The sequence below is a fragment of the Camponotus vicinus genome, unplaced genomic scaffold (genome assembly GCF_025532165.1).
Source record: "Camponotus vicinus isolate PSW18456_S1 unplaced genomic scaffold, iyCamVici1.0 SCAF_12, whole genome shotgun sequence".
In the NCBI taxonomy this organism is placed as follows: domain Eukaryota; kingdom Metazoa; phylum Arthropoda; class Insecta; order Hymenoptera; family Formicidae; genus Camponotus; species Camponotus vicinus.
This window is the reverse complement of record NW_028141948.1, coordinates 6,748,974-6,773,473: the sequence shown is the minus strand read 5'-3', so window position 1 is coordinate 6,773,473 and position 24,500 is coordinate 6,748,974. Positions and strand designations below refer to the sequence as shown.

The following is a 24,500-nucleotide window of genomic DNA, read 5'->3' as shown; positions in this document are numbered from 1 at the left end:
GTGTGTGTGTGTGTGTGTATTATATTTTAATAAATATTTACAATATATTATTTTTATGTATCCAAGAGTTGTGTGATTTATTCATTCCCAACCATTTCACATATACGTCATCACCCTTTTCCCGCAAAACTTTTTCCACGAGATATACGTCGGGATTAGCGACGCGTTGTAACTCGTATTCGTAGAATCCTCCAGCGACGGGATTTCCATGCGAATCTTCGAGTATGAATGTTGCGGGATTAGTTTTCTGCACCTCGACAATCTTAAGAACTTCGGTCGTCCAATTAGGTGTGAAACCTTTTTCAAAGATGGTCTTGTATTTGCTCACGCGTACCGAATCGCCTACTTAAAATTTTGCCGGAGCCGCAATTTTTACGTTGCTATACACCGCATTTAAAAGATTTTCGGCGATCGCCGGAGTGACGTCGACAGGTCTCATACCGATGGTACGATGTTTTCGCGTATTGTATTCTGCAACGAGTCGAGATAGCTCGTCGATCCATTTGTAATCTCCATTAAACGTAAACATTTTCCACATATTGTTTTTCAAAGTACGATTGAATCGTTCCACGACCGAGGCTTTCATAACGGAATATGTCGAGTAATGATTAATGTTGTGTTTCTTCATGAGTTTCTGGACATTCGCGTTGTAAAATTCTTTTCCTCTGTCGGTTTGAAAATTTTTCGGACACCTTTTATCATCTCCAATAATCTTTGCGATCGTTTCGGACATTTCGTTTCCGCTCTTACTCTTGAGCGGTACGGCCCACGCATATTTGCTCAACATATCGATAACTGTATGTATTTATGACCCTTGTTGAGTCGAGAGTACGAACGCATGTCGACCTGCCACAGATCGTCGTATCCGCGTACAATGACGCGTCTTCGTGGAAAATTTCTTCTCGCCGGAGCATTTAATTCCTCGACTAGTTATCGCTTTTCGGAGGTGTTTTTCTTCTTTCGCACGTTTGATCGATGCATAATTAATATTGCGATATTAGTGTATGTCTCGTTTACTGTGTCGAGTCAGATGTTGCATATCTCAGCACATTCTTCATCTCGTCCATCATTATTCGTAGCGCCTGCACGTTTGTTTCGAACGCGATAATTTTTTGCTCAATTTCTCCCTGTCTATCTCTCAAAAGTTTATCCACGTATCGTTTGTTGACGGCGTCAGTATCAGTTTCCGGTTGCGCTACGCGTTGAATCTTGCGCGACCTTGCGTCAAAAAGGTAGTAGTCTGGCAGAGAGCGTTATCGCGAACGTAAATTCTCAATAATCCATTCCATTGATAGTACAAATTATTCGACGTTCCGAGCGATAATCCAAATTTATTAATCGACATTTCGGTACCGAGAAAAATGACCGAATGACACGTATCGTCGACGCATAGTTTAATTTATAATAATGCCGGCCTCGTTAAGTTCTTCGATAATTGACAAGATTTCATTGTCGTGAGCATTGTTGCCGGCTCGACGCGAGGCGTCCAGCAATCGCAAACGATCTACCAATTCGTTGGGATCCAATGCACATGTTCCAATGCACATAATCGATCATGTTGTCGCTTAGTGTCATGGTGCGCGGCGCGTCTATACCTCTTCCCACCTTTCTATCGGGGAATAATGGCGCAATTATATATTTATACTTGTATCCTTTATTACTTTTAATAGGATTATTAACTTTGTTGTCACGTTTATGTGAATTTGTTGTTCTTAATATACTTTGATATTTATACAAATCGTCTTGAGTATATTTTTTATGATTGGGAAATTTTTTAAAAATCAAATCGTAGATACCTTCGGCTCCCGTATATTTTATTACATCGATAATTATATTATCATTCTTGTCCACATCGAAACGTTTATCACCGAGCATCATTCCTTCGCTGGTAAATTTAACACCGTAGACGTAATCCATACTCTTATTATTATCAACACTCATGATAGCTCCTATATATTTTTGCGCTAGTGGACCAAAATTATCTCGGAACGTTTTCTGACCTTCGGACGTTTCTAATTCGTGTCGGACCGATGTTACAAACGAATCGGGCGTGGTCTCATTTGATCATAAATTTCTTCGACGGACGGTGATGGTATTGTTTGACGGTTGTACTTTTATCGGAGTAGAAACAGTAGCCATATTAGAAAATTGTTTCCTTCGTTTTGATCGATTCGGTGTCGAATATATCGGCGAATCGATTATCGGCATATTTATCCGTGCTCGCTTTATTCCTTGCTTTGACTCTTTTATTTTTTCCTCATGCTTCTCTCCGAATGTCAAACTCAATGGTTCGATTTTCGACGCATCAGATTCCACAGTATTTTCGACAAGCTGTTTTAAAAGTTCGGTAATTGGCTTAAATTGTCTTTCCAATGCAACGTCTTCCTCCATTTTACCAGTTTTTAAAATACGATATTTTTTGCGAATCGATTCGCTCGTTTTTGCAATCTCTCTCGCAATCTTTTCACGATCGCCGTTCATGATGCTCGATCGATGTGTCGATGACGACTGATCGCTTTACGGTATCGCGAAATCATTAAATCCTCTTATATATCGTCCATTGATCAACGTACTGTCTTTATCAATGACTACGAAGCCATAATTGCGTTGCCAACATTTCTGACACAATGCGCGGAAATCATCGTAAGACATGTCGGTATTTACATGATCGTTGTACACATGTTTCAAGTTTGTGCCGTCTTGTTTAAATAAAATCAAAAGATTCGCATTGTCGAGTATAAGATGCTTAGGTATCTTGGCGTACGTTTGACAAAGATAGAAACAGTCGACGCTCGAGTGTCGACCCATTGCAAAGTACTCTCTTATCGTATCTTGCTTGTCGCATGCCACGTCATCAAAGATAAAGATGGAATTCGGAAGCGCCTCGCTCGGTGGAATGACATCGCTGTTATTAGAGAATGTAAAATAACCAATTTCGTCTATAGGTGCTAGTAAATTTTCCAAGTATCTATATTTCGGTTGTTGAAGCGATTTCGAGTATACGTACACGTTCTCGAAACGTACACCGTACGGACTTTCTATCAAACTAATCAACACGTTTGTCTTACCGCAGTTTGAAGGGCCGCAAACAATACCGCGTATAGTAGTCGGTAGCATGTTTCCATGCTTGCGTACTTTTTTCTCCGATATTAGTCTATCGTCGAAATTTGATACTTTGATTATCCGCGCTTGTCGCACGAATCGCATGTTTTCTTTTTCGAATCAATTTTGCAATTAACAATTCCATATTTTTTCTTAAAAACAACTATGTGTTTTCTTTACACCAATTGATTCCTCTCATTATTTTGTACATAAAAGTATTAAGGTAAGATAATCGAAAAATGAATATTTTACAAGATATTTTACGGTTTATGTAAAATTAAGAAATTATTTCAAGCCTCATAACTCAAAGAGTACTTAACGGAAAGGTACTTAATTATAGTGTTTTAGAAAGCTCTCGAGATAAGCTACTAGAATATGTAATGACAAATAGTAGGTTCCATTTAAGAAATTGAAGGTGACCTTCAAATAACTCTTCAAGGTCAAATCAATGATACCATCTTATGGCCCCCTCGAAACCAAACAACTTTTGTCTGAAACATTTTTCTCTCCCGGGCTTGGTTTTCGAGTTATTCTCCATTAAAGGTTAAAATGGTCCACCCTGTATATATATTATATATGTGTATATATTGTTATAGTCCGAAAGACTATAACTTTATTTTACTTTACCATTAACAAATTTTATACAATTGAAATGCGATAGAATGTTCGCGAACCGCGTAAAACCGCTACCTCAAAGAACCACGCGCGAGTTCGCCGGAAACGTGAAAATGCCAACGAAGGGATTCGACTTTGAACCTCCTTCGTTTGCACTTGGACTTGACCGCCACGAAAATCTTCCATGACCATATATGGTCATGTCGCTAGGCGATCCCCTCCAAAATACCCCTAAAAAAGAGGTGTTAAAAACCGTCCACCGCTGGTCCGCGGCGGACAGTCGTTAATTAAAAATCAATTGATAAAGTGTGCGAATCTGGGCTAGTTACTATTCCGCGCGACTATAACACTTAAAGTCTAACGGAACGAAGGAAGAGGCGACGGAAAGAAACTCGAAACTCCTGAGAAGGATCACGAAAAAGATATATTTGAAAGTTAACCAAATTGTGTGCAAATCTTGAAATAAACGATTTGATAAAAAATTAATAAAGAGAGTAATCCTAAGAGACAATTCCGAGGCATTCTTTGGGAAACTCCCGGCTACCCCACATCCCGTACCGCTCCCGGCACAACAATATATACAGGGTGATTCTGAACAGACGTTTGTCTTTAAAAAGATAAATTGTCGAGTCTATTCTAAGACGATTTTCCCTTTACCAAAATTGTCTACGAGGCTTAGTTTTTAAATTATTAAATAAAATAGTTCGCGAATTACGGAACGAGTACAAGAGGTAGACAGGGACGGCGCAACTCACCGTCCGATACAGGCGATCATGTGGGGCGCGCGACGCGATCAGCTGATTGCTGCACACGATGAGTGTAACAATCAGTGTGTGTGTGTGGGGGGGGGTGTATTTATGCACGCGTATCCACACATGCACCGTACTCTCTCTCTTTCTCTTTCTCCCTCTTTCTCTCACTCTCTCACTCACTCACTCACTCACTTATTCTTACCTTAATAATGAGATTCTTCATACTGCTGATAAATAGCAGTGCCCAGTGTGTTGCACGATAATAATCGTCGTCGACGAGACGTCGTTTCTTCAACACGCAGTCTGACACAAATAAGCGAAGTTTTTTCTTTCATCACTTTCGACACTTTTACAAATTTACTCGCGCACTTAATCACTCACGATTGATAAAAGGAGGAATTTACCAACGGTTACGGTACGAATTTAATAAACGGTTAACGCATTTAATTATTAATTACACACTCGATTAAAGAAACGCGTTAACAGAACGCGATACACGATGCAAAGCGCGCGACGACCGACGACAAGCAGGTCAGGTTAGTACTAGCGCGTAATGCTACACGTTTATGTTTGGCAGCGCTAGAGGCGCTAGTATTAACCTGACCTGCCTGTCGTCGGTCGTCGCGTCGCGCGCTTTGCATCGAGTATCGCGTTCTGTTAACGCGTTTCTTTAATCGAGTGTGTAATTAATAATTAAATGCGTTAACCGTTTATTAAATTCGTACCGTAACCGTTGGTAAATTCCTCCTTTTATCAATCGTGAGTGATTAAGTGCGCGAGTAAATTTGTAAAAGTGTCGAAAGTGATGAAAGAAAAAACTTCGCTTATTTGTGTCAGACTGCGTGTTGAAGAAACGACGTCTCGTCGACGACGATTATTATCGTGCAACACACTGGGCACTGCTATTTATCAGCAGTATGAAGAATCTCATTATTAAGGTAAGAATAAGTGAGTGAGTGAGTGAGTGAGAGAGTGAGAGAAAGAGGGAGAAAGAGAAAGAGAGAGAAAGAGAGAGAGTACGGTGCATGTGTGGATACGCGTGCATAAATACACCCCCCCCCCACACACACACTGATTGTTACACTCATCGTGTGCAGCAATCAGCTGATCGCGTCGCGCGCCCCACATGATCGCCTGTATCGGACGGTGAGTTGCGCCGTCCCTGTCTACCTCTTGTACTCGTTCCGTAATTCGCGAACTATTTTATTTAATAATTTAAAAACTAAGCCTCGTAGACAATTTTGGTAAAGGGAAAATCGTCTTAGAATAGACTCGACAATTTATCTTTTTAAAGACAAACGTCTGTTCAGAATCACCCTGTATATATATATATATATATATATATAAAATGTTAATACACATAATATTTATGTAATATAGTATTAGAAATGACATAATAATTTGAGAAGATAAATATGATTATTTGCATACTTTTGTAACATTATGTAAGAAGTAATAAATATTATTTAGAATTTTTTAATTGATATTTAAAATTTTTTTCTTAATATTATTGATTGTGTTATACGAATAATAAAATAAAGTAAAATAAAATAAAATAATATATAAGTTATCATTACTCAATGGAAACCGCGAGTAGGTGTCTTCCATCGGGAAGGGATATTGGGAATGACAGGATTAATGAGTATAGGATAAAAGGAGGGGATCATGCTATAAGCGAGCTTTTAAAAATTGAAACTAATAACACAGGACCACAAAATAAAATCGATGGAAGGTTCCATGGACCAGACCTAGTGCATAATATGTTTTTGGGGTCGCTGAAACCGAATCTGCAACCTATTTTTCTCTATCACGTCAGCATTTTTCCTAACCTCAAAAAATAGCTAAAAATGGTAAAATCCAACCTTATCAACCATGAAACCTCATTTAACCTTATAACTTTATACCCTTGTAACCTAACCCTTGTAACCTAACCCTTTAACTGTAAAAACGATAACTAATAACCCTAAATCTCATAACCTAAAAGTCCATAACCTCAAAACCCTAATTCTCAAACCCCAATAACCCAATAAACGCATGAAACAGCAGATATGTGAGATTCCAACCTAAATCTTGGATAATATTAACCTTGAAACCCCACAACCCTATAACCCCTTAAAACCTCATAACTCTATAACCTCACAATGCAGTATCAAAAGGACTTACAGATAAAACTTTAATCTTCGATCTAAAAGATAAAAAAAACTACATCTTCTTTACAATCTTGAAACTCTCAAATGCAACTACAAATCAATGCTCTGGACGAAATTCTCGTTAAAAGTAACACAAGTGACCTTATCGGGTATTCTTATCGGGTTCTTTTGATGCTGCATTGTGAGGTTATAGAGTTATGAGGTTTTAAGCTTATAGATTTAAAGTTGATGGACTTATAAAGATGTTAGTTTATGGAGTTTGAACTCTGTAACATTCAGAATCAAAATCTTACGTATAAATTTTTCCGAAGTTGCGTTTCAGGCTCGTAGGGTTATGGGGTTATAGGGTTATGGGGTTTTAAGGTTAATATTATCCAAGATTTAGGTTGGAATCTCACATGTCTGCTGTTTCATGCGTTTATTGGGTTATTGGGGTTTGAGAATTAGGGTTTTGAGGTTATGGACTTTTAGGTTATGAGATTTAGGGTTATTAGTTATCGTTTTTACAGTTAAAGGGTTACAAGGGTATAAAGTTATAAGGTTAAATGAGGTTTCATGGTTGATAAGGTTGGATTTTACCATTTTTAGCTATTTTTTGAGGTTAGGAAAAATGCTGACGTGATAGAGAAAAATAGGTTGCAGATTCGGTTTCAGCGACCCCAAAAACATATTATGCACTAGGTCTGGTCCATGGAACCTTCCATCGATTTTATTTTGTGGTCCTGTGTAATGATTGAATTTACGAATGACACACAAAGATAGCAAATGAAGCAAATAAAATATATAAAGTAATAACGCAAATAAAGCAAAATTTATAAAGCATTAGTGATATGAAACAAGATGAAGCACAACATACAAAGCAATAGCAATAAAGCATATTAATATTATAATAAGACATACAGAATACAAAGTATCAATGATGTAAAATCTTAAATAATTTTTTATGTTTTTTCGGAGATACATATTTATATGCTGCAGAATTGATTCTTTTTCTGTTATTTTTATCTCTATAATCATGCGAAATCTATTTTAAATTATAAAAAATTTGTACTCGAACAAAAAAAGCTATAATATATTCGCGGTGATGATAACACTTATTATCAGTAGTCCAAAAATGAAAATGTTTTTTAATCAATGTATTAGTAATAGATTTATGGAGATGTGCAGCAATTCCTATTTTGTGACTATATAATTTAAATTCTTCATTAAAAATTTTATACGCAGTTGTTATGACAGAGTAAAACTTTTTTTTTTTTTTTTACGCAGGGGAAATCCTCAAGGATACCCCCCCTCCCCGGGGAGAGAGAGAGGGTTATGCCGGACTCCTACCAACTAAAACCCCTGCGGGTGTCCTCCACCGCGGTGTCACGGGGGAGCCACGGATACGCCACAGGCATTCTTCCGCGACCCCCCCCACCGCCTCACCTCCAAAGTAGCCGGGAGGGAGGACACCCGTCCGCCTCCCGGCTCCGCCTAGTGGGGGTATTGCACCGGTGGGAGGTCTCCCCGCTCTGCACCTGTGCCGCCCTCGCTGCGGCCCTAAGCTGGCCTCTTCTAACGCTGTGGTGGGGGAGCGGGGGGGGCCGCCGGGGAGGCCATGCGGTCTCTGCAGCCCCGGAACCTCCCTACTCACCCCAACATTCCGCCAGCAATGCTGTAAAGGGGGAAGGTAGGCCTACATCAGGTCCCCCATTCAATCTCCGTCCCGCGTGAGGGCTGGAAGCCTCTTCCTTCCTCGCCGGACCCTCCTAGCCGCTGCTCCTCCCAGGGCTGTTGTTGGGGGGGGGGGCATTTTCCGCCGATCCCTTTCGGCCTCCTCCTTGGCGCACATGACCTCCTCGCAGTAGAAGGTCATGGCTCTCCACTCCTCCTCCCTCCTCAGCATTGCCTCTATGACGCTGCCGAGGGAGAGGTCTGCCCCCACCACTGCGACCAGGGCACGGCGCTGCACCTCCCAGGCCGAACAAGCCTCAAGGGTGTGCTGCGCCCTGTCCCGGTCCCCCTCACAATGGTGGCACCTAGGGGTCGGTTCCCTCCCGATGCGGCACAGGTAGTGACCGAAGCACCCGTGCCTGGTCACCACCTGCGCCACCCGGAAGGTGATCCGCCCCCAGGCTCTCCTCAACCACACCCCAAAGACCGGGAGGACGGCCCTCACAACCCTCTGGTTCTCGTGGGCTGGCCCGGCCAGTTGCCGCTGCCAGTCCACGAGGACCAAATCCATCACCTTTTGCCTGATGGCCTTCTTGGTCCCCGGCCCCACCAAAATTCCCCTCCCCCGAAGTTCCCTAACCCCCCAGTACATCTCAGCCCGAGCACGGGCTAAAAGCTCCAGGGGAGGGGAACCCGCCAAGACCGTCACGGCCGCGTATGCAACCGTGCGATACGCACGCGCGGCCCTGAGTACTATGGGGCGATGTGCCCCCCGTAGTATGCCCCTTATCCTACTGGACTTCAAGGCAGCGCCCGCCCAGATCGGTGCCCCGTAAAGGGCCACCGAACCAACCGTGTCCACGTATAACCTGCGGACACGGTCGTCCGGCCCCCCCAAGGTTGGGCAGCAGCCTCGCCAGTGAGGCCGCTATCCCCCCTATCCTGGGGGCCAGCTGGGCAAAGTGCTCCTCGAAGGTCCATCTCCCGTCCAGGTGGAGACCCAGATATTTCATCCGGGTCCCCACCCATACATCGTGGCCATCCACCTTGAAAGCGAGCCTGGGGGGGGTCCCCCGGGAGCCGTCATGAAAAAAGACGGCTTCAGTCTTCCGGGGGGCCACCCTCAGGCCCAACGCCTTTATTCCCCGAACCAGTCCGGCCACCGCAATAGCGCCGAGCGCGGTCGCGTCCTTCCAGTCCCTCCCCCCGGCCACCACCAACGTGTCATCCGCATAACAGATGAAGTGGCAGCCGGGGGGAAGGACTCTCCCTAGTACCACAGTATATACAGTAGCGCAACTCCCTGTCGGCACCTTTGAAGTTTGTGTAGCATAAAATGGAATGCGCATGCGCGAAGTCAGCGAGTATACTAGTACTGCCATCTGTACTTTCCTCTCATTCTCTCCTTTGGTTTTCGTTCTCTTTCTAACACATTATAATATGTAATATAAATTAAATTCAATAAAACTTGAATATATGTACATAAAGAAATTGTAAAAAATATAATACAATATATAATGCAAATATATATAAAAAATAGTATATATGACATGATGTGAATATTAATTAACCATTTTATATGTCATATATAACTGATAGCAGAAAAGATATATACTCATAATACTCATATATAATTTATAATATATTTACATATTAATACTTATATATATAATTTTTAATATATTTATATATTAATTGTACATACGTATATTTTATATATATATTCAAAAACTTAAAATTAAAAAAAAAAACATTTAGATTGAGACTACAATCACTTAAATTTTATTATATAAAATATATATATTTATGAGTAAAATGAATAAAAAAACAAGAAATATATATTTGTTAATAATATATATTTATTTATAAACAGTTGTATTTCGTTAAAAATATTTATTTCACAAACAGACATAATCTTGAAACTAAACCTTTTCTCTCTCAAATCATCTGACCATACCTCAGCTACTCGGTCCAGCTCAGCATGAATCAGAAAGAGAGAATGAGAGAGTAGAAGAAGAGAAACAAGAAAGTGTTTTACATTCAATTAAAATACAAATGTGTGAAATACGTTATAACATATATGTCATATAAACGTTTGATGTTTACATCATATAAACATCAAACGTTTATATGACATATATGTTATAACGTATTTCACATTTGTATTTTAATTGAATGTAAAACACTTTCTTGTTTCTATTCTTCTACTCTCTCATTTTCTCTTTCTGATTCATGCTGAGGTGGATCGAGTAGCTGAGGTATGGTCAGATGATTGATTTGAGAGAGAAAAAGTTTAATTTCAAGATTATTTCTGTTTGTGAAATAAATATTTTTAACGAAATACAACTGTTTATAAATAAATATATATTATTAACAAATATATATTTCTTGTTTTTTTATTCATTTTGCTCATAAATATATATATTTTATATAATAAAATTTAAGTGATTGTAGTCTTAATCTAAATGTTTTTTTTTTAATTTTAAGTTTTTGAATATATATATAGAATATACGTATGTACAATTAATATATAAATATATTAAAAATTATATATATAAGTATTAATATGTAAATATATTATAAATTATATGTGAGTATTATGAGTATATATCTTTTCTGCCATCAGTTATATATGACATATAAAATAGTTAATTAATATTCACATCATGTCATATGTACTATTTTTTATATATATTTGCATTATATATTTTGTATTATATTTTTCACAATTTCTTTATGTACATATATTCAAGTTTTATTGAATTTAATTTATATTACATATTATAATGTGTTAGAAAGAGAACGAAAACCAAAGGAGAGAATGAGAGGAAAGTACAGATGACAGTACTAGTATACTCGCTGACTTCGCGCATGCGCATTCCATTTTATGCTACACAAAATCGGGAGAGTTGCGCTACTGTATATACTGTGCTAGTACCTCATCGTACGCAAATGTTCCACAAAAGGGGGCCCAAGACGGACTCCTGTGGAACACCTCGCACGACGGGCCTCCTAATCCAGGTCCCCTCCCCATCACGGTACACGATCGTCCTGCCCATGAAGTAGTCCCGGATCACCCTTGACAGGTAATCCGGGACCCCGTGCGCGCGCAAGCCCGCCCCAATCTTGTCCCACGGGAGGGTGTTAAATGCGTTGGCTATGTCCAAGGATACAGCCAACGCCACCCCCCCGTGCTGGACGATCTGTTCCGAGCGGGCCCGGAGATCATCGATCGCGTCGATGGTCGACCGGCCCGCCCGGAACCCAAATTGGCGCTCGCTGAGCCCCACAACAGAATATAGGTGCTCAACGAGTCGCCCCACCAGAACGCGCTCCGTCAGCTTACCGAGCTCATCCAAAAGACAGAGAGGTCGGTAAGCCGATGGATCGCCGGGGTCCTTTCCTCCCTTCGGAAGGAGGACTAACCTTGCCCTCTTCCAGAGGGAGGGGAAGACCCCTTCCCTGAGATACCTGGTAAAGAGGTACCTCAGGGACCCGCCAGCCTCACCCATGACCAGGGCCCAGATCTTACCAGTGATGCCGTCCGGGCCGGGAGCCTTATTCGGCTTCATTCTCCGGGCGGCGTCCCTCATCTCCTCCGCTGTCACCCCCCAGCCCTCCCTCCACTCAGGCAAGCGGCCCGAGAGGGGGAAGGGCACTGCGCCCCCGGCTCCCCCGGGGAAGAGGGTCTCAACCACCTCCCCGAGGAAGCCAGGGGCTAGGGACTCCGTGGTCAGGGGCGCCCGCGGTCTCAATTTCTTGAGAACCATCATATACGGGCGCCCCCATGGGTCCTCGTTAAGGGAGGTGAGCAGCTCCTCCCAGGCCCTAGTCTTGGACCTACCGATGGCGACGCCGAGTGAGTGCCGGGCATCTCGATACTCCCCCCGCGCCCGCCCAATGCAGGCCTCACTACCATTCCTCCTCCGCAAACATCTCTGAAGCCGGCGTCTGGCCCGGACCGAGGCATCGCGGAGATTCGCGATCTCCTCGGTCCACCAGTACGCCGACTTCCTCCCACACCCCCTCCTAACCCTTGGCATCGAAGCGTCGCACGCCTACCAGAGGACTCTGCGAAGCCTCGATGCCAGCTCCTCCACTCCTTTCCCTTCCCAGGCCTGAGGGTCATCCCCCCAGACCCATAGTGAGCCCCGCATTGAGGCCATCAGCATATCCGGGTTCAGCTTGGTGAGGGACCACCTGCGCTCCCCCTGAGTGTCCGCCCCCGTGGGTGGATGACGGGCGATCAAGCCGAGCTCGATGTACCTGTGATCCGACAGGGTCTCGAGTTCGACGGTCACCCGCCATCCCCCCACCATACGCAAGGCCGCAGGGGAGGCCCATGTCAAGTCGACAATGGACTCCCCCTGGGGCCTCACGCATATGGCAACAGACCCGACATTGAGCAGGGTCAACCCGAGTGACCCCGCCCAGTCCCGCAGCGCCTCCCCGCGCCGATCCTCAGACGGGCAGCCCCAACTCCAGGATTTGGAGTTGAAGTCGCCCATCACGAGGACCGGCCCGGGAAGATGACAAAGTAAAACTCATCGGATGGTGCTCGGAGATTACCAAGTTCACTTTCACTACTACTACGATAAGCTTTCCAAAATATTAATAGTTCACTGGTTACTTCTAATTTTTCATTATTTTTTAACGAAGTAAGATAGTAAGAACAATCAAATTTAATTAAACATTTATGTGCCAAGTAACCACTTACATATCTAATAGAACAATCTTCTAAAGTTGTTATAGAAAAAGTATTATTATTTTCGATATTAGTGCTGTCTTGCACTTACAAGTTTACATTTGCCGATTCAAATCTTATTGCATCTTCGCCATCAATCCACATTTCAATATCTTTACTAATATTGACATCATCTTCATAATCAAAATTCGGAGTAGTCAATAGTAATGAATTTGTGTCATCTATTTCACAATTAGTTCCTATAGGAGGCTTCATTAGATTAGCCGTCATGGTATATTGTAAATTTCTACGAAACTCCATTGCAGATGGATTATCATTATTTCTACAACGATTTCGAAGGATAGCAAAAAAATTTTCTAATGGATCCTGATTTAAATGACTTGTAATAAGATATAATGAATTTTCTTTGCGCATAGATTCCCAAAGCATTAATATACTATTGATGGTTAATTTTAATCCCGAAAAGCAAGGAAGTGAATTATCCGAAACTGTATGCCATTCATTTAACCATGAATGACATTTTCTTAAAAAACTTTCTATTTGTGGCTACCTTTCAGATAACGCACATTTATACGGATTCGAATCATATGCTCGACGGCTATTTAAACTATTGAAAAGATAATTCTTTCTTTTTATAAAATTCGCAGTTGCCTCACAAGCAGGATGTTAAAACATCATTTTAAGTCACCCGTAATTTTACCTATATTTAATGCGGCCGACACGGTTGTGCTAAAAACTTGAGTAGCTAAACTAACAGACATACGTTCAAAATTATTTGGATTTACATGACGATCAGTTAATTTGGGTGCTGCTCTACATAAACTATTCTGTTCAATTTCTCAAAGTTCACGTATGACATTCCACGAAATAATATTTCCTTCAATAATGAAATCTTGTTTTAAAAGATTGTTTCGAATACTCTTAATAAGATGCGATACAGCATAATTAAAAAAGATTTTATATCCGTCCAACTCGAAATATGGATGTTCTTCCGAAATATTTAAATATCCAATGGCTTTTTGGTTTGTTGGACCTTGGTCACATACCATACTTTTCAATATAAGTCCTGATCTTAATATCGAGTGTATGATTTTTTTTATAAGAACTAGAAGAACACAAGCGCGCGCTTCGCGCGCGCCATTTCTTTTCTTTTTCATTACATTTTTAATGATATATACACAAAATCATATATGTCACAAAATAAACCATTGCAATATAATTGCAATCACTGCAAAAAATTTGTATGCATCTATATCAAGATCAAATACATCAGCTTTATACACATGCAATATCGCAATACAAATCCATACGCATCTAATATGTAAATAAACTATCCTCATAAAAAAGGAGAAAAATCAGATATATATTTCTTTATATACATAGTTTTTAACTTTTTTATTATCTCGCTGACTACCAAGATAAACTTTAATGCTTGCCAAATACGAACACGTGAAAACATAAAGTTGTCCATGATTAAAAACATCTTTGCGAAGATCTATTCCTACTCTGTCAAATGTCTGTCCTTGTGACTTATTAATTGTCATAGCAAAAGCTAATTTTATCGGAAACTGTCTTCTTTTAAAAGTGAAAGGATATATATTTTCACAATATGTTACACGGTTCAAGTAAACGATATCTCCTATTTTATCACCCGTTAAGATTTTGCATTTCAATAAATGATCAGCAAGTTCTATAATCATTAATCTAGTGCCATTGCAAAGACCTTCATTGATACTGAGATTTCTAATCAACATAATGATATAATTCAGTCTTAAACGTAATTCTTGAGGAGGAAGAGATGATGGAGACAAAGTATTTAAATATTCTGGTAGTAAAATTTCACCAATGTCATCATTATCACCGCAATTTTCAGTACTATCTGTACTTGTATAAATTCGTTCCTCAGATATATCTAATAGTTCAACAACTCGTTTATTAATTTCTTCGACATCAGCATTTCTTGCAGAAAGTATTGCACACTTAGTCATTTTATTAAATTCTTTATTTTGTATTAGATCACCATATATATCTTCTACAACATCAGCACTTATGGGTGCAATACAATAATCCGGAAGTTGTATATTATCATTAGAATCATTTAATATGCCATCTCCTAAATCCAATAGAAACTTTGCAAATTCAGTTTCCTCTGGGAGAACTCTCATGTTTTCCGTTAAACAGAAACTTACAAAATGTCTCCAATTAGGACTAAACTTGATGGAAAGATTCACGATTTCACATCGGGTACCATGTATTTTAATAGGAAGAAGTTGCCTAAAATCACCACCTAATACAATAATTTTTCCACCAAAAGATAAATTATTATTCATGACGTCACGCAATGTTCGATCCATAATCTCTAGAGCATATCGTGGTGCCATTGGCGCTTCATCCCAAATAAAAATATCTATTTTTTTCAAATATTGAGCTTTCTTTGATTGGATTTTAATGCTAGATGATGAATCAGCAAATAATGGAACCGACAATCCAAATGTCTTATGAACCGTTTTTCCTGCTGGCAACAATGTCGCTGCAATACCCGTAAAAGCCATTGTACATACATGTTTATTACGAATTTTGGCTAAGTGATAGATAATTGTATATATAAACGTTTTACCTGAACCTCCTGGACCATCGATATAAAAACAATTATTATTGTGATTATTATTGTCTAATCTATTTAATATAAGATCTACTATTTCTTTCTGCTTGTTATTTAATTGTTCATATTGTCTGACACCAACTTCCATAGCTTCTTCAAGTGTCACATAATCATCACCTTCGTCATTTTCTTGCAATTGTTCCATTTGTGGAAAATCAGCAAGACTTTTGCCTTCAGCACACAGCATAGCATTGATTTGCGCATATGCTTTCTTTTGTCCTTCTAACATTCCAAAGTGTCGAACATAATCTTCCGACATTGCGTCTTTAAAATTTTCCCAAAGCTCTTCAGGATGCAATGGTTGACAATGTAATAATATACGATCAAATAATCTACGAAGTTGTCTTGGCATCATCCATCCAACAGCTTCGTTCATAGCTCGTTTCCATTCATCATCATCTTCGATCAAACCTAAAGCTAAACATGCTGCTGAAAACGATTGACAAACTTCTCCATTTACAGTTTTTAACTTATCAAAACTCGTAACTCCCTTTACTGTGAGTAATAATAGTCGTAAATGATATAATTCAGTTTGTGTTGGAAACTAACGGAATACATTCGTCCTATGCAATTATAATGACTCTTGCGTTTATTCCAACGCGATACATTTCTACCATTAATTTTTTCTTTTTTAAACATATAATAACGTGGAATTTCTATATACAAATATTGTTTTGCTTCTTCATCACGAGAATTCAATGCAAAATAATCTATTAACATAGTAACTTGATCTAAAACAGAAGTCATAGCTTCTTCAATTGCTTCGTTTTCAATTATAACATTTTGTTCATTAGGAAGATGAACTGGTAAACGTACAATAGTATGGCTTTTACAATATCTTGCAATTTTTTTTCAAGAATACGCCAACTCGCTTCTACAGGTCCAACATAACGAGCTTCTATAAAATTGCGTATTTCATTATGATCTATAATTATATTTTCTATTATTGGTTCAATTGTAATAGCAGCAGCATCGTATCCTTTATAAATATATTTATACAGATATTTAACCGATTTGATACTTGAAACAACTTCAACATTAATATGAGAATTAAATATAATCGATAAAATAGGACAATATGGAACTACATAACGATTATCAACTATATATCCACCAGGACGTTCAAAACTTTTGCCATTATTTCGTCGACGATAATAAGGATAAGCATCTTTATCCATTCTGGTCTCTTCATGATAGGGTTTAGGATAATGTTTCGAACATTTTCCATCTACCAAATACCAATCACCACAAGGTCCATGAATCATATGTCTCATAACGATGTCGTGTAAAGCATGATTTTCACAATCAAGAATTTCAGCAGAGATATATTTGTCAACGATCTGTGGAGTTATTTTGAAATTTTAATTTAAAGTAACTAACATGTGGACATGTGGCAAACCGCATTTTCGAAATTCAATAACATATACAAAGGCTACTACTTCTTCAAAAAATTTTTGCTTAACAATCAAATTAATTAAATAATCTTTTTTAATATTAAAAACACGAGCACAAATGTCAAGTCTATCAGAAGCTTGTTGACCAGGCAAAAGATTTTCTTCAATTTCACGCCATTTTGGATTGCAAGTCATTGTAATGAAGAGATCTGGTTTCCCAAATTTACTAACAATTGCCATTGAATCTTGATAATTTTGTAACATATTACGCGGTGATCCAATAAATGTAGATGGAAGTATAACCATCTTTCCAATACGTCCATTTAAATTATTCGCCATAGTTTGTATATATTCTCTTAAACCTTGATATGTTTCAGTACGTAATTCTTTTTGATGATCTTTACAATAATTTATTCTGTCCTTTTCAATTTTTACATAACTGACTACAAGCCACTGTTGAAATAGACGACGACCTAGTAAAAAGACGTTAAATTCACGAATAGCCATGCGATATTTAATATACTGGCCTCTAGTTATTCGTTTATTACTATTTAATTTTTTTAAATTACAATGCCATCCTTGAGTACCATATGGATAAAATAATGGATATATCTATGGTTCAATATTTGGATCCATGGTACTAACATTTTGCAAAGATTTGTTATTTCTATTACGTATTGTTACATATGATTCTGGAATTAGTCCATCAGCAGTTGTACGAAAAACAGCAGCAACTTCATTAGTTCTTTGAGCATTATATCAGCGTCGATCCATACCTGGTTTTAATGTAAATAATAATTGTAATTTTGGCAACAATTCTCCAGATTCTATTTCTAATCGTCGTTGATTTTCTAATTCTTCACTTATCATTTGATAAGATTGAGCAAATATATTCAATTCCCGCATTATATGTTCAAGATGTTGTATGATTTCCAAATCTATATCTGAATTTTCGTTAAGACGATAATTTATTGCTTCATTAGAATCTATAATGTAGAGCTGACCGTAAGTCAGATTTTCACTTTGAGCAGCATACAATGCTGTATTAATTTGATAATAAATCTGTCCATGTATTTTAAAACAATATGGACCAAGTCTTCTATTTTCAAAATTAACCAAATTAGCGCGTCATTAAATGACGCAAATGAAAATGAACTGTTGTAACTACGAATATGTTTGAAGAAAGCATTAGATTTTGCATGATTACCATCGAATAAAGTACGAAGAAATTGGGGAAGCTTAGGCAATGATTGCAAATATACTGCACCGTATATTACACACCATTACGCACCATTACAACAATCATGAATGGAATTTCCTTTATTAGATATTTTTTCAGCTGCAAAGTGTTTGGCGTTACAATGAACGCAGATTATATCCATAGAACCAATATAATATTCAACAACATTATTAATTAATAAAGTATTATCATTAGTTAAACGAGGTTGATTTTTCTGCCGTAATCGATAACGAGATTGACATTCTGCAAAGCGTTGCTGACATACTGATATAGTATTTCTAGAACTTTGTCCAATTATTTCTTCATTCAATTCTATTACACGATTATTATGTATTGTACCACAAATAGTATTATTGTAATTAACTGATTTTGATTTATTATTTATTACAATCTGATGACGACGATGTTGATTCTCTGCTTTTCTTTCAAGACGTCGTCGTTGAAATTCCTCTTCTTCTTCTGCACAACGTTCTATTCTTCGTCTAGGTATTTTATTCAAATACAAATAAATATAAGAATATAAATAATAATTATGAAACAATAACTTTTTTATTCTACACAATAATTATGAAACAATTATTAAAATTGTTTTATTAAAAATTAATCTTTAAAATCAATCTATATATTATATTTAAAATACAATTTCAATCTTTATATTGTATTTATAATACAAGTATTAACATACAAATAAATATCAGAATGTGAATATAATATAGGAAATAATAATTAAGGAATAATTATTAAAATTGTTTTATTAAAAATCAATCTTTAAAAAATCAATCTCTATATTGTATTTAAAATATTGTTTTTAAAATACAATATCAATCTTCATATTGTATTTATAATAAAAACTTAAATACAAATGTATGTAAATCATCATTATCATTATCATTTTTATCATCGTCATCATCATCATTATCAGCATTGTCATAATCGTCATTATCATCATCATCATTATATCATAATCGTCATTTTCATTATCATCATTATATCATCATCGTCATTATCATCATTGTCATTACATCATTATTATCATCAATAAAATCAATATTATATTTATTATTAATACAATAGCAGATATAATACAATAAATGATATATAATAAAATAAATAATATTTTATAATAAATATATACAATATAATTAAATATTATTTATTACTAATATAGTATAAATTAAATATAATAATAATTGAATATATTAATTAAATATTACAATGCAATAATTACAATTATAGTAACATATTTTCATTATATTAAATTTGTTTTATCTTTTTCTTTCATTCTTTCTCTCTTCCTTTCTTTTTAACTTCTTTTTGTTCTTTACAAATTCTTTTAGAAAATTTACTTGAAGTCCCTGAAATAAAAGAAATAATAAATATTAATATATTTTTATTTATATTCAAAATATTATTGTACATACATATATCTTTGAAATAAATGGTTTCACATACATACACACACACACACACACACACACACACAAGCAATGATAGTCTTATACATTTAATGTAAAAAGCAATCTAATATGTTAAATAAAAACATAAATAAATAAATATAAAGTAGATGTATGTAAATGTTATAAAATATATAATTATACTATGGACGTCTCGTTCTCGATGATTACTGGTAGTAGCGTCAGCTATGCTCAAATCCACAACGTTCAGAGTACTAAAGTTTTAATTCTGGCGCTTTCCGCGCTCTCCGCGCTTCCTGAGGGCGCTGCCTTCTTCGCTTCCTCATAATGTTTCGTTGTGCTCATTGATTCGCACGTCAAAAGAGGAAAGTTGCTAATATTAATAATAATAATATTATCAAAGTAAATATAGGATGAAGAAGGATAGGAAAAGAAGGCGTTCTCGATCACGATCTAAAGAACGCAAAAGAGGCGATGGCGGAACTGAGGAGAAACTGCAAAAAATGCAGAATCAGCTAAATAACCTCACTAATGTCCTCACCCAACTAGTAAAGTCTCAACAAGAAATGGCAAATACAAATACAGATTTGGCAGGTAAAAAAGTGCTTATTCCATACGAATTTTGCACTCCTAATAAGGGAATACAAAAAAAGGTGCTTATTCCATACGAGTAATGCACTCCTAATAAAGGAATACAGACAATGGATCGGAAGATTCTGCAGATCAGTTCCATACGAACACTGCGAGTGACAAATTGTTAAAATTGTTAAAATTAATGGAATAACGCTTCAAGGTTGGTATGTAATTATCTTTTGATTTTTTCAGAGCGAGATGATTCTGATAAGGAAAATGTACAAGATCCGATGGATTCTGTCACTGAGGTCACTGAAATCGGTGAGGCTCAAGTTGTAACCTCAAAAAATGAGAAGAAAACAGAAGTATCAAACGACTCTGTCATCAATGATGGAATTCTACAGATGATGGGAGAAGATCCCAACGTTATTCCTGGAAATTCTGTAAGGTTACATACTGAGATAAAAAATCGATGGAAAGCTTGGATGATAGAGGGGCTACCAGAAGAGACGAGAAAAACGGTATTGAAAAAATATCCGCGTAAGGTAGAGTTATACGCTGAGCTCCCAAAAATTAACCTAGAGATTGCTGCAGCAATAACAGAAATATCCAAGAAAAGAGACCAACATTTCGTGGAAACACAGGAATGCGTTGGATCAGCTATTGTCGCTCTTGGAGGTGCAGTATCAATGTTATTACATGACTCGGAGGAAGGAGTCGACCAAATGAAACTCATTGAATATCTATGTGATACGGGAAAGCTGTTGTCCGATGTGTTTCACCAACAATCAACAGCCAGAAAATCATTCATCACACCGGTAATGAAGAAGAGCGTAAAACCCTTAATTGACTCGATGAAGGCTGATGAGTGGCTGTACGGGCAAAAATTTGCGGAACAAATAAAGGAAGCAAAAACGATCGAAAAAGCATGCGAAGGCTTAAAAGCTCAGGATAAATCAGGTAAAAAACCTTTCCAACGATTGCAGACCCAGGGAAACTGGAAAAGCCCGTCTGTCAAGTTCAGACAGACGGGCACGTTCTACAGGAAGCAACCGTTTCGCTTCAAGCCGAGGACACAATATCGATCGACTCAATCTTCGAATCGGGACAACAACCGATCATCGAAAGGAACGACGAAAAAATAGAATCGGTAAGATTGGCAGGCAGGCTTCGCCTTTTCACTGACAAGTGGAGAAAAATAACAACAGATAAATATATATTAAGGTCTGTCAGTGGATACAAGATTTAGTAAAATCCCTCGTCAGTATCACTCCCCTGAGCAGAGAAAATGGTCAAGTGACGAACTGAGAATGATAGAGTCAGAAGTTGGAAAACTGTTAGAAAAAAATGCTATTGAAAAATGTAAAAAAGGTAAAGATCAATTCGTGTCTTCTTTCTTTTTGGTGCCAAAACCTGACGGTACAAAGAGGTTTATCTTAAATTTAAAGGGTCTAAACAAATTTATCGAGTCACATCATTTTAAAATGGAGGATCTACGATCGGCAAAGAATCTAGTAACTTCCGGGTCATTTATGGCTTCTCTGGATCTTAAAGATGCTTATTTTCTAGTTCCCGTTCATGAAGATAGCAGGAAATATTTAAGATTTATTTTCAAGGGACAAATTTATCAGTTCACATGTCTACCATTCGGTCTCAGCACAAGTCCATATATATTTACGAAGATCATGAAACCAGTCATGAATGTCTTGAGAGGTCGGGGTTTTTTGTCGACAATATATTTAGATGATATTTTTTGCGTTGACAGAAGTTTCAATCTCTGTAAAAATAATGTAATAGAGTCAAAACAGTTTTTAGAAGAACTGGGATTTATTCTAAATAAAGATAAAAGTAACTTAACCCCGTCTCAAAGGTGCAAATTTCTCGGTTTTATCTTTGATTCAGTTAGGTACACTATTGAATTACCAGATAAAAAGAAAAATCAGATAATAAACCTAATTCCAAAATTTACAGTCGGGAAATCATGTAAGATTCGAGATTTTGCAGTACTACTTGGAGTACTTAATTCATGCTGTCCGGCGGTAGCATGTGGGTTTGTACACTGTAAGAGCTTAGAGCGAGAAAAATTTCTCGCATTAATTGCTAGTGACGGAGATTATGATGGGAACATGACTATAAAATCAAAAGTGAGTAGGGACCTGAATTGGTGGAAGGCTAATAGTCAAATAGGAATAAATCCTATGAGAACAGCCAAGTATGCATTAGAAATCTCAGCTGATGCCTCCCTAACAGGATGGGGTGCATATTGCAAGGGCAAGTCAGCAAATGGATGGTGGAATGATAAAGAAAGAAAATGTCATATTAACTATCTAGAGCTCTTAGGTGCCTTTTTAGCTTTAAAATGTTTTGCAACAAACTTCCACGATTGTGAAATTCTACTAAGATTAGACAATACAACGGCAATAGCATACGTAAATAAAGCAGGGGGAATTCAATTCCCAGTACTTACAAATTTGGCACAGCAAATTGGGGAATGGTGTGAAAGTAAAAGAATCTGGATACGTGCTTCATACATACCTTCGAAGCAGAACATCTATGCGGATGCAGTGTCTCGAATCTCAAATATAGACACAGAATGGGAGTTGTGTGATGAAGCATTTGAGAAAATTGTCAAAAAGTTTGGAAATTTTACTATTGATTTATTTGCAACATATTCAAATAAAAAAGTTAAAAAATTTTGTTCGAGATTTCCGAATCCAGGCGTTTTTAGAGTGGACGCTTTCACTATTTCGTGGGGAAAGGAATATGCGTATGTATTCCCCCCTTTCGCACTTATATTGCCGACTTTAAAAAAATTCATCACTGATGGAGCTGAGGGAGTAATAGTTGTGCCAAACTGGCCCACTCAACCCTGGTTTCCTTTGTTCAATTCACTGCTCAGGGGATCACCAATCATGTTAAATCCAAATGAAAAATTGTTAATGTCTCCTTGCAGAGAAATCACACACCCATTAGCAAAAACACTTTCCCTGGTGGCAGGACGACTGTCAGGGAAGCATTTTTGAAGAAGGGACTCACCGCTGAAGCAGCGGAGATCATGCTTAACTCTATAGCGGAATCCACGATGAAGCAATATGAATGTTCGTTGAAACAATGGTGGAAGTTTGCACAAGAGGGAAGATACGATATGTTCAACACAGACGCAAACAAATTGATAGAATTTCTTACACAGTGATTTCATGATGGAGCTAAATATGGAACACTGAACTCAGATAGAGCAGCGGTAGCTATCATTACATCAAGAAATATATCGGAGAACAGACTAGTATCACGTTTTATGCGTGGTGTTTTTAAAAAACGACCTACTCGACCAAAATATGCCACCACATGGAATACTGATTCAGTTCTTCAATACATCGAGACCTTGCCTGATACAGATCAATTAAGGATGAAAGATCTTGCTGAGAAAACAGCAACGTTACTAATGCTCGCTACTGCGCAAAGATTACAAACGATGACGCTAATTAACATTGATAACATAAAAATGACAAAATCAGGAATTGAGATAAAGATACCGGAAATTATTAAAACATCAAGACCTGGAGCATGTCAACCTAATTTGATATTGCCATTTTTTAAGGATAAAAGAAGTTTGTGTGTAGCTAGAACACTCTTAGAGTATATGGAGTATACAAAAGAATTAAGAGGTATGCATAAAAGTCTATTCATTACAACAGTAAAACCACATAAACCAGTTAGTACTCAAACTTTGGGACATTGGATAAAATCCTTGCTGAAAAAATCAGGAATTAACACAGACGAATTCACCGCATACAGCACTAAACATGCAGCCGTTTCCAAAACGAGTAGTAAAGGTGTAGATATCGATACAATAAGGCGCACAGCGGGATGGTCTGAAAGATCAAAAATCTTTGGGAAATTCTACAACAGACCAATACAAGATGCAAATGAAACATTTGCCGCGTCGGTTCTTGGAAGGTAAATCTCCTGGTCCTCATTTCAAAGCGGTTTATTCTGTTGTTCATGTGAAACTTCTCCTGATAAAAAAAAAAATCTTTTGTTTATATTTATTAATAAATAAATGGCGCAAACTCTAAAGATCTACCAGTAATCATCGAGAACGAGACGTCCATAGTAGGGATGGGCAAAAATCACTCGATTATTTGAATATCGGTGCTTTTTTTAGTAAGAAATCGATTATTTATCCGATGCTTTTATGTTCGATTAATTGTTATATCGATATTTTTTCTTCTCGATGTT

The 24,500-nt window shown here is 37.6% G+C and overlaps 3 protein-coding genes across 3 annotated transcripts; 2 read left to right on the top strand and 1 right to left on the bottom strand.

Moving 5' to 3' along the window:
- Positions 1–14,676: 14,676 nt before the first annotated feature.
- LOC145962415 (uncharacterized) lies at positions 14,677–17,339 on the bottom strand. Its single transcript, XM_083083472.1, has 6 exons — positions 17,265–17,339; positions 16,661–16,979; positions 15,718–16,134; positions 15,595–15,603; positions 14,821–15,507; positions 14,677–14,720 (listed from the first exon to the last, which is right to left on the bottom strand). Exons 1-6 carry the CDS (start codon positions 17,337–17,339, stop codon positions 14,677–14,679), a joined length of 1,551 nt encoding a protein of 516 aa, XP_082939598.1.
- Positions 17,340–20,101: 2,762 nt separating this feature from the next.
- On the top strand, positions 20,102–21,406 carry LOC145962414 (uncharacterized). The gene is made up of 2 exons (XM_083083471.1): positions 20,102–20,282; positions 20,514–21,406. The coding sequence occupies exons 1-2, from the start codon at positions 20,102–20,104 to the stop codon at positions 21,404–21,406; spliced, it is 1,074 nt and encodes a 357-aa protein (XP_082939597.1).
- Positions 21,407–22,387: 981 nt separating this feature from the next.
- Positions 22,388–24,222, top strand: LOC145962413 (uncharacterized). Its single transcript, XM_083083470.1, has 3 exons — positions 22,388–22,690; positions 23,215–23,359; positions 23,492–24,222. The coding sequence occupies exons 1-3, from the start codon at positions 22,388–22,390 to the stop codon at positions 24,220–24,222; spliced, it is 1,179 nt and encodes a 392-aa protein (XP_082939596.1).
- The last annotated feature ends 278 nt before the right edge of the window (positions 24,223–24,500 follow it).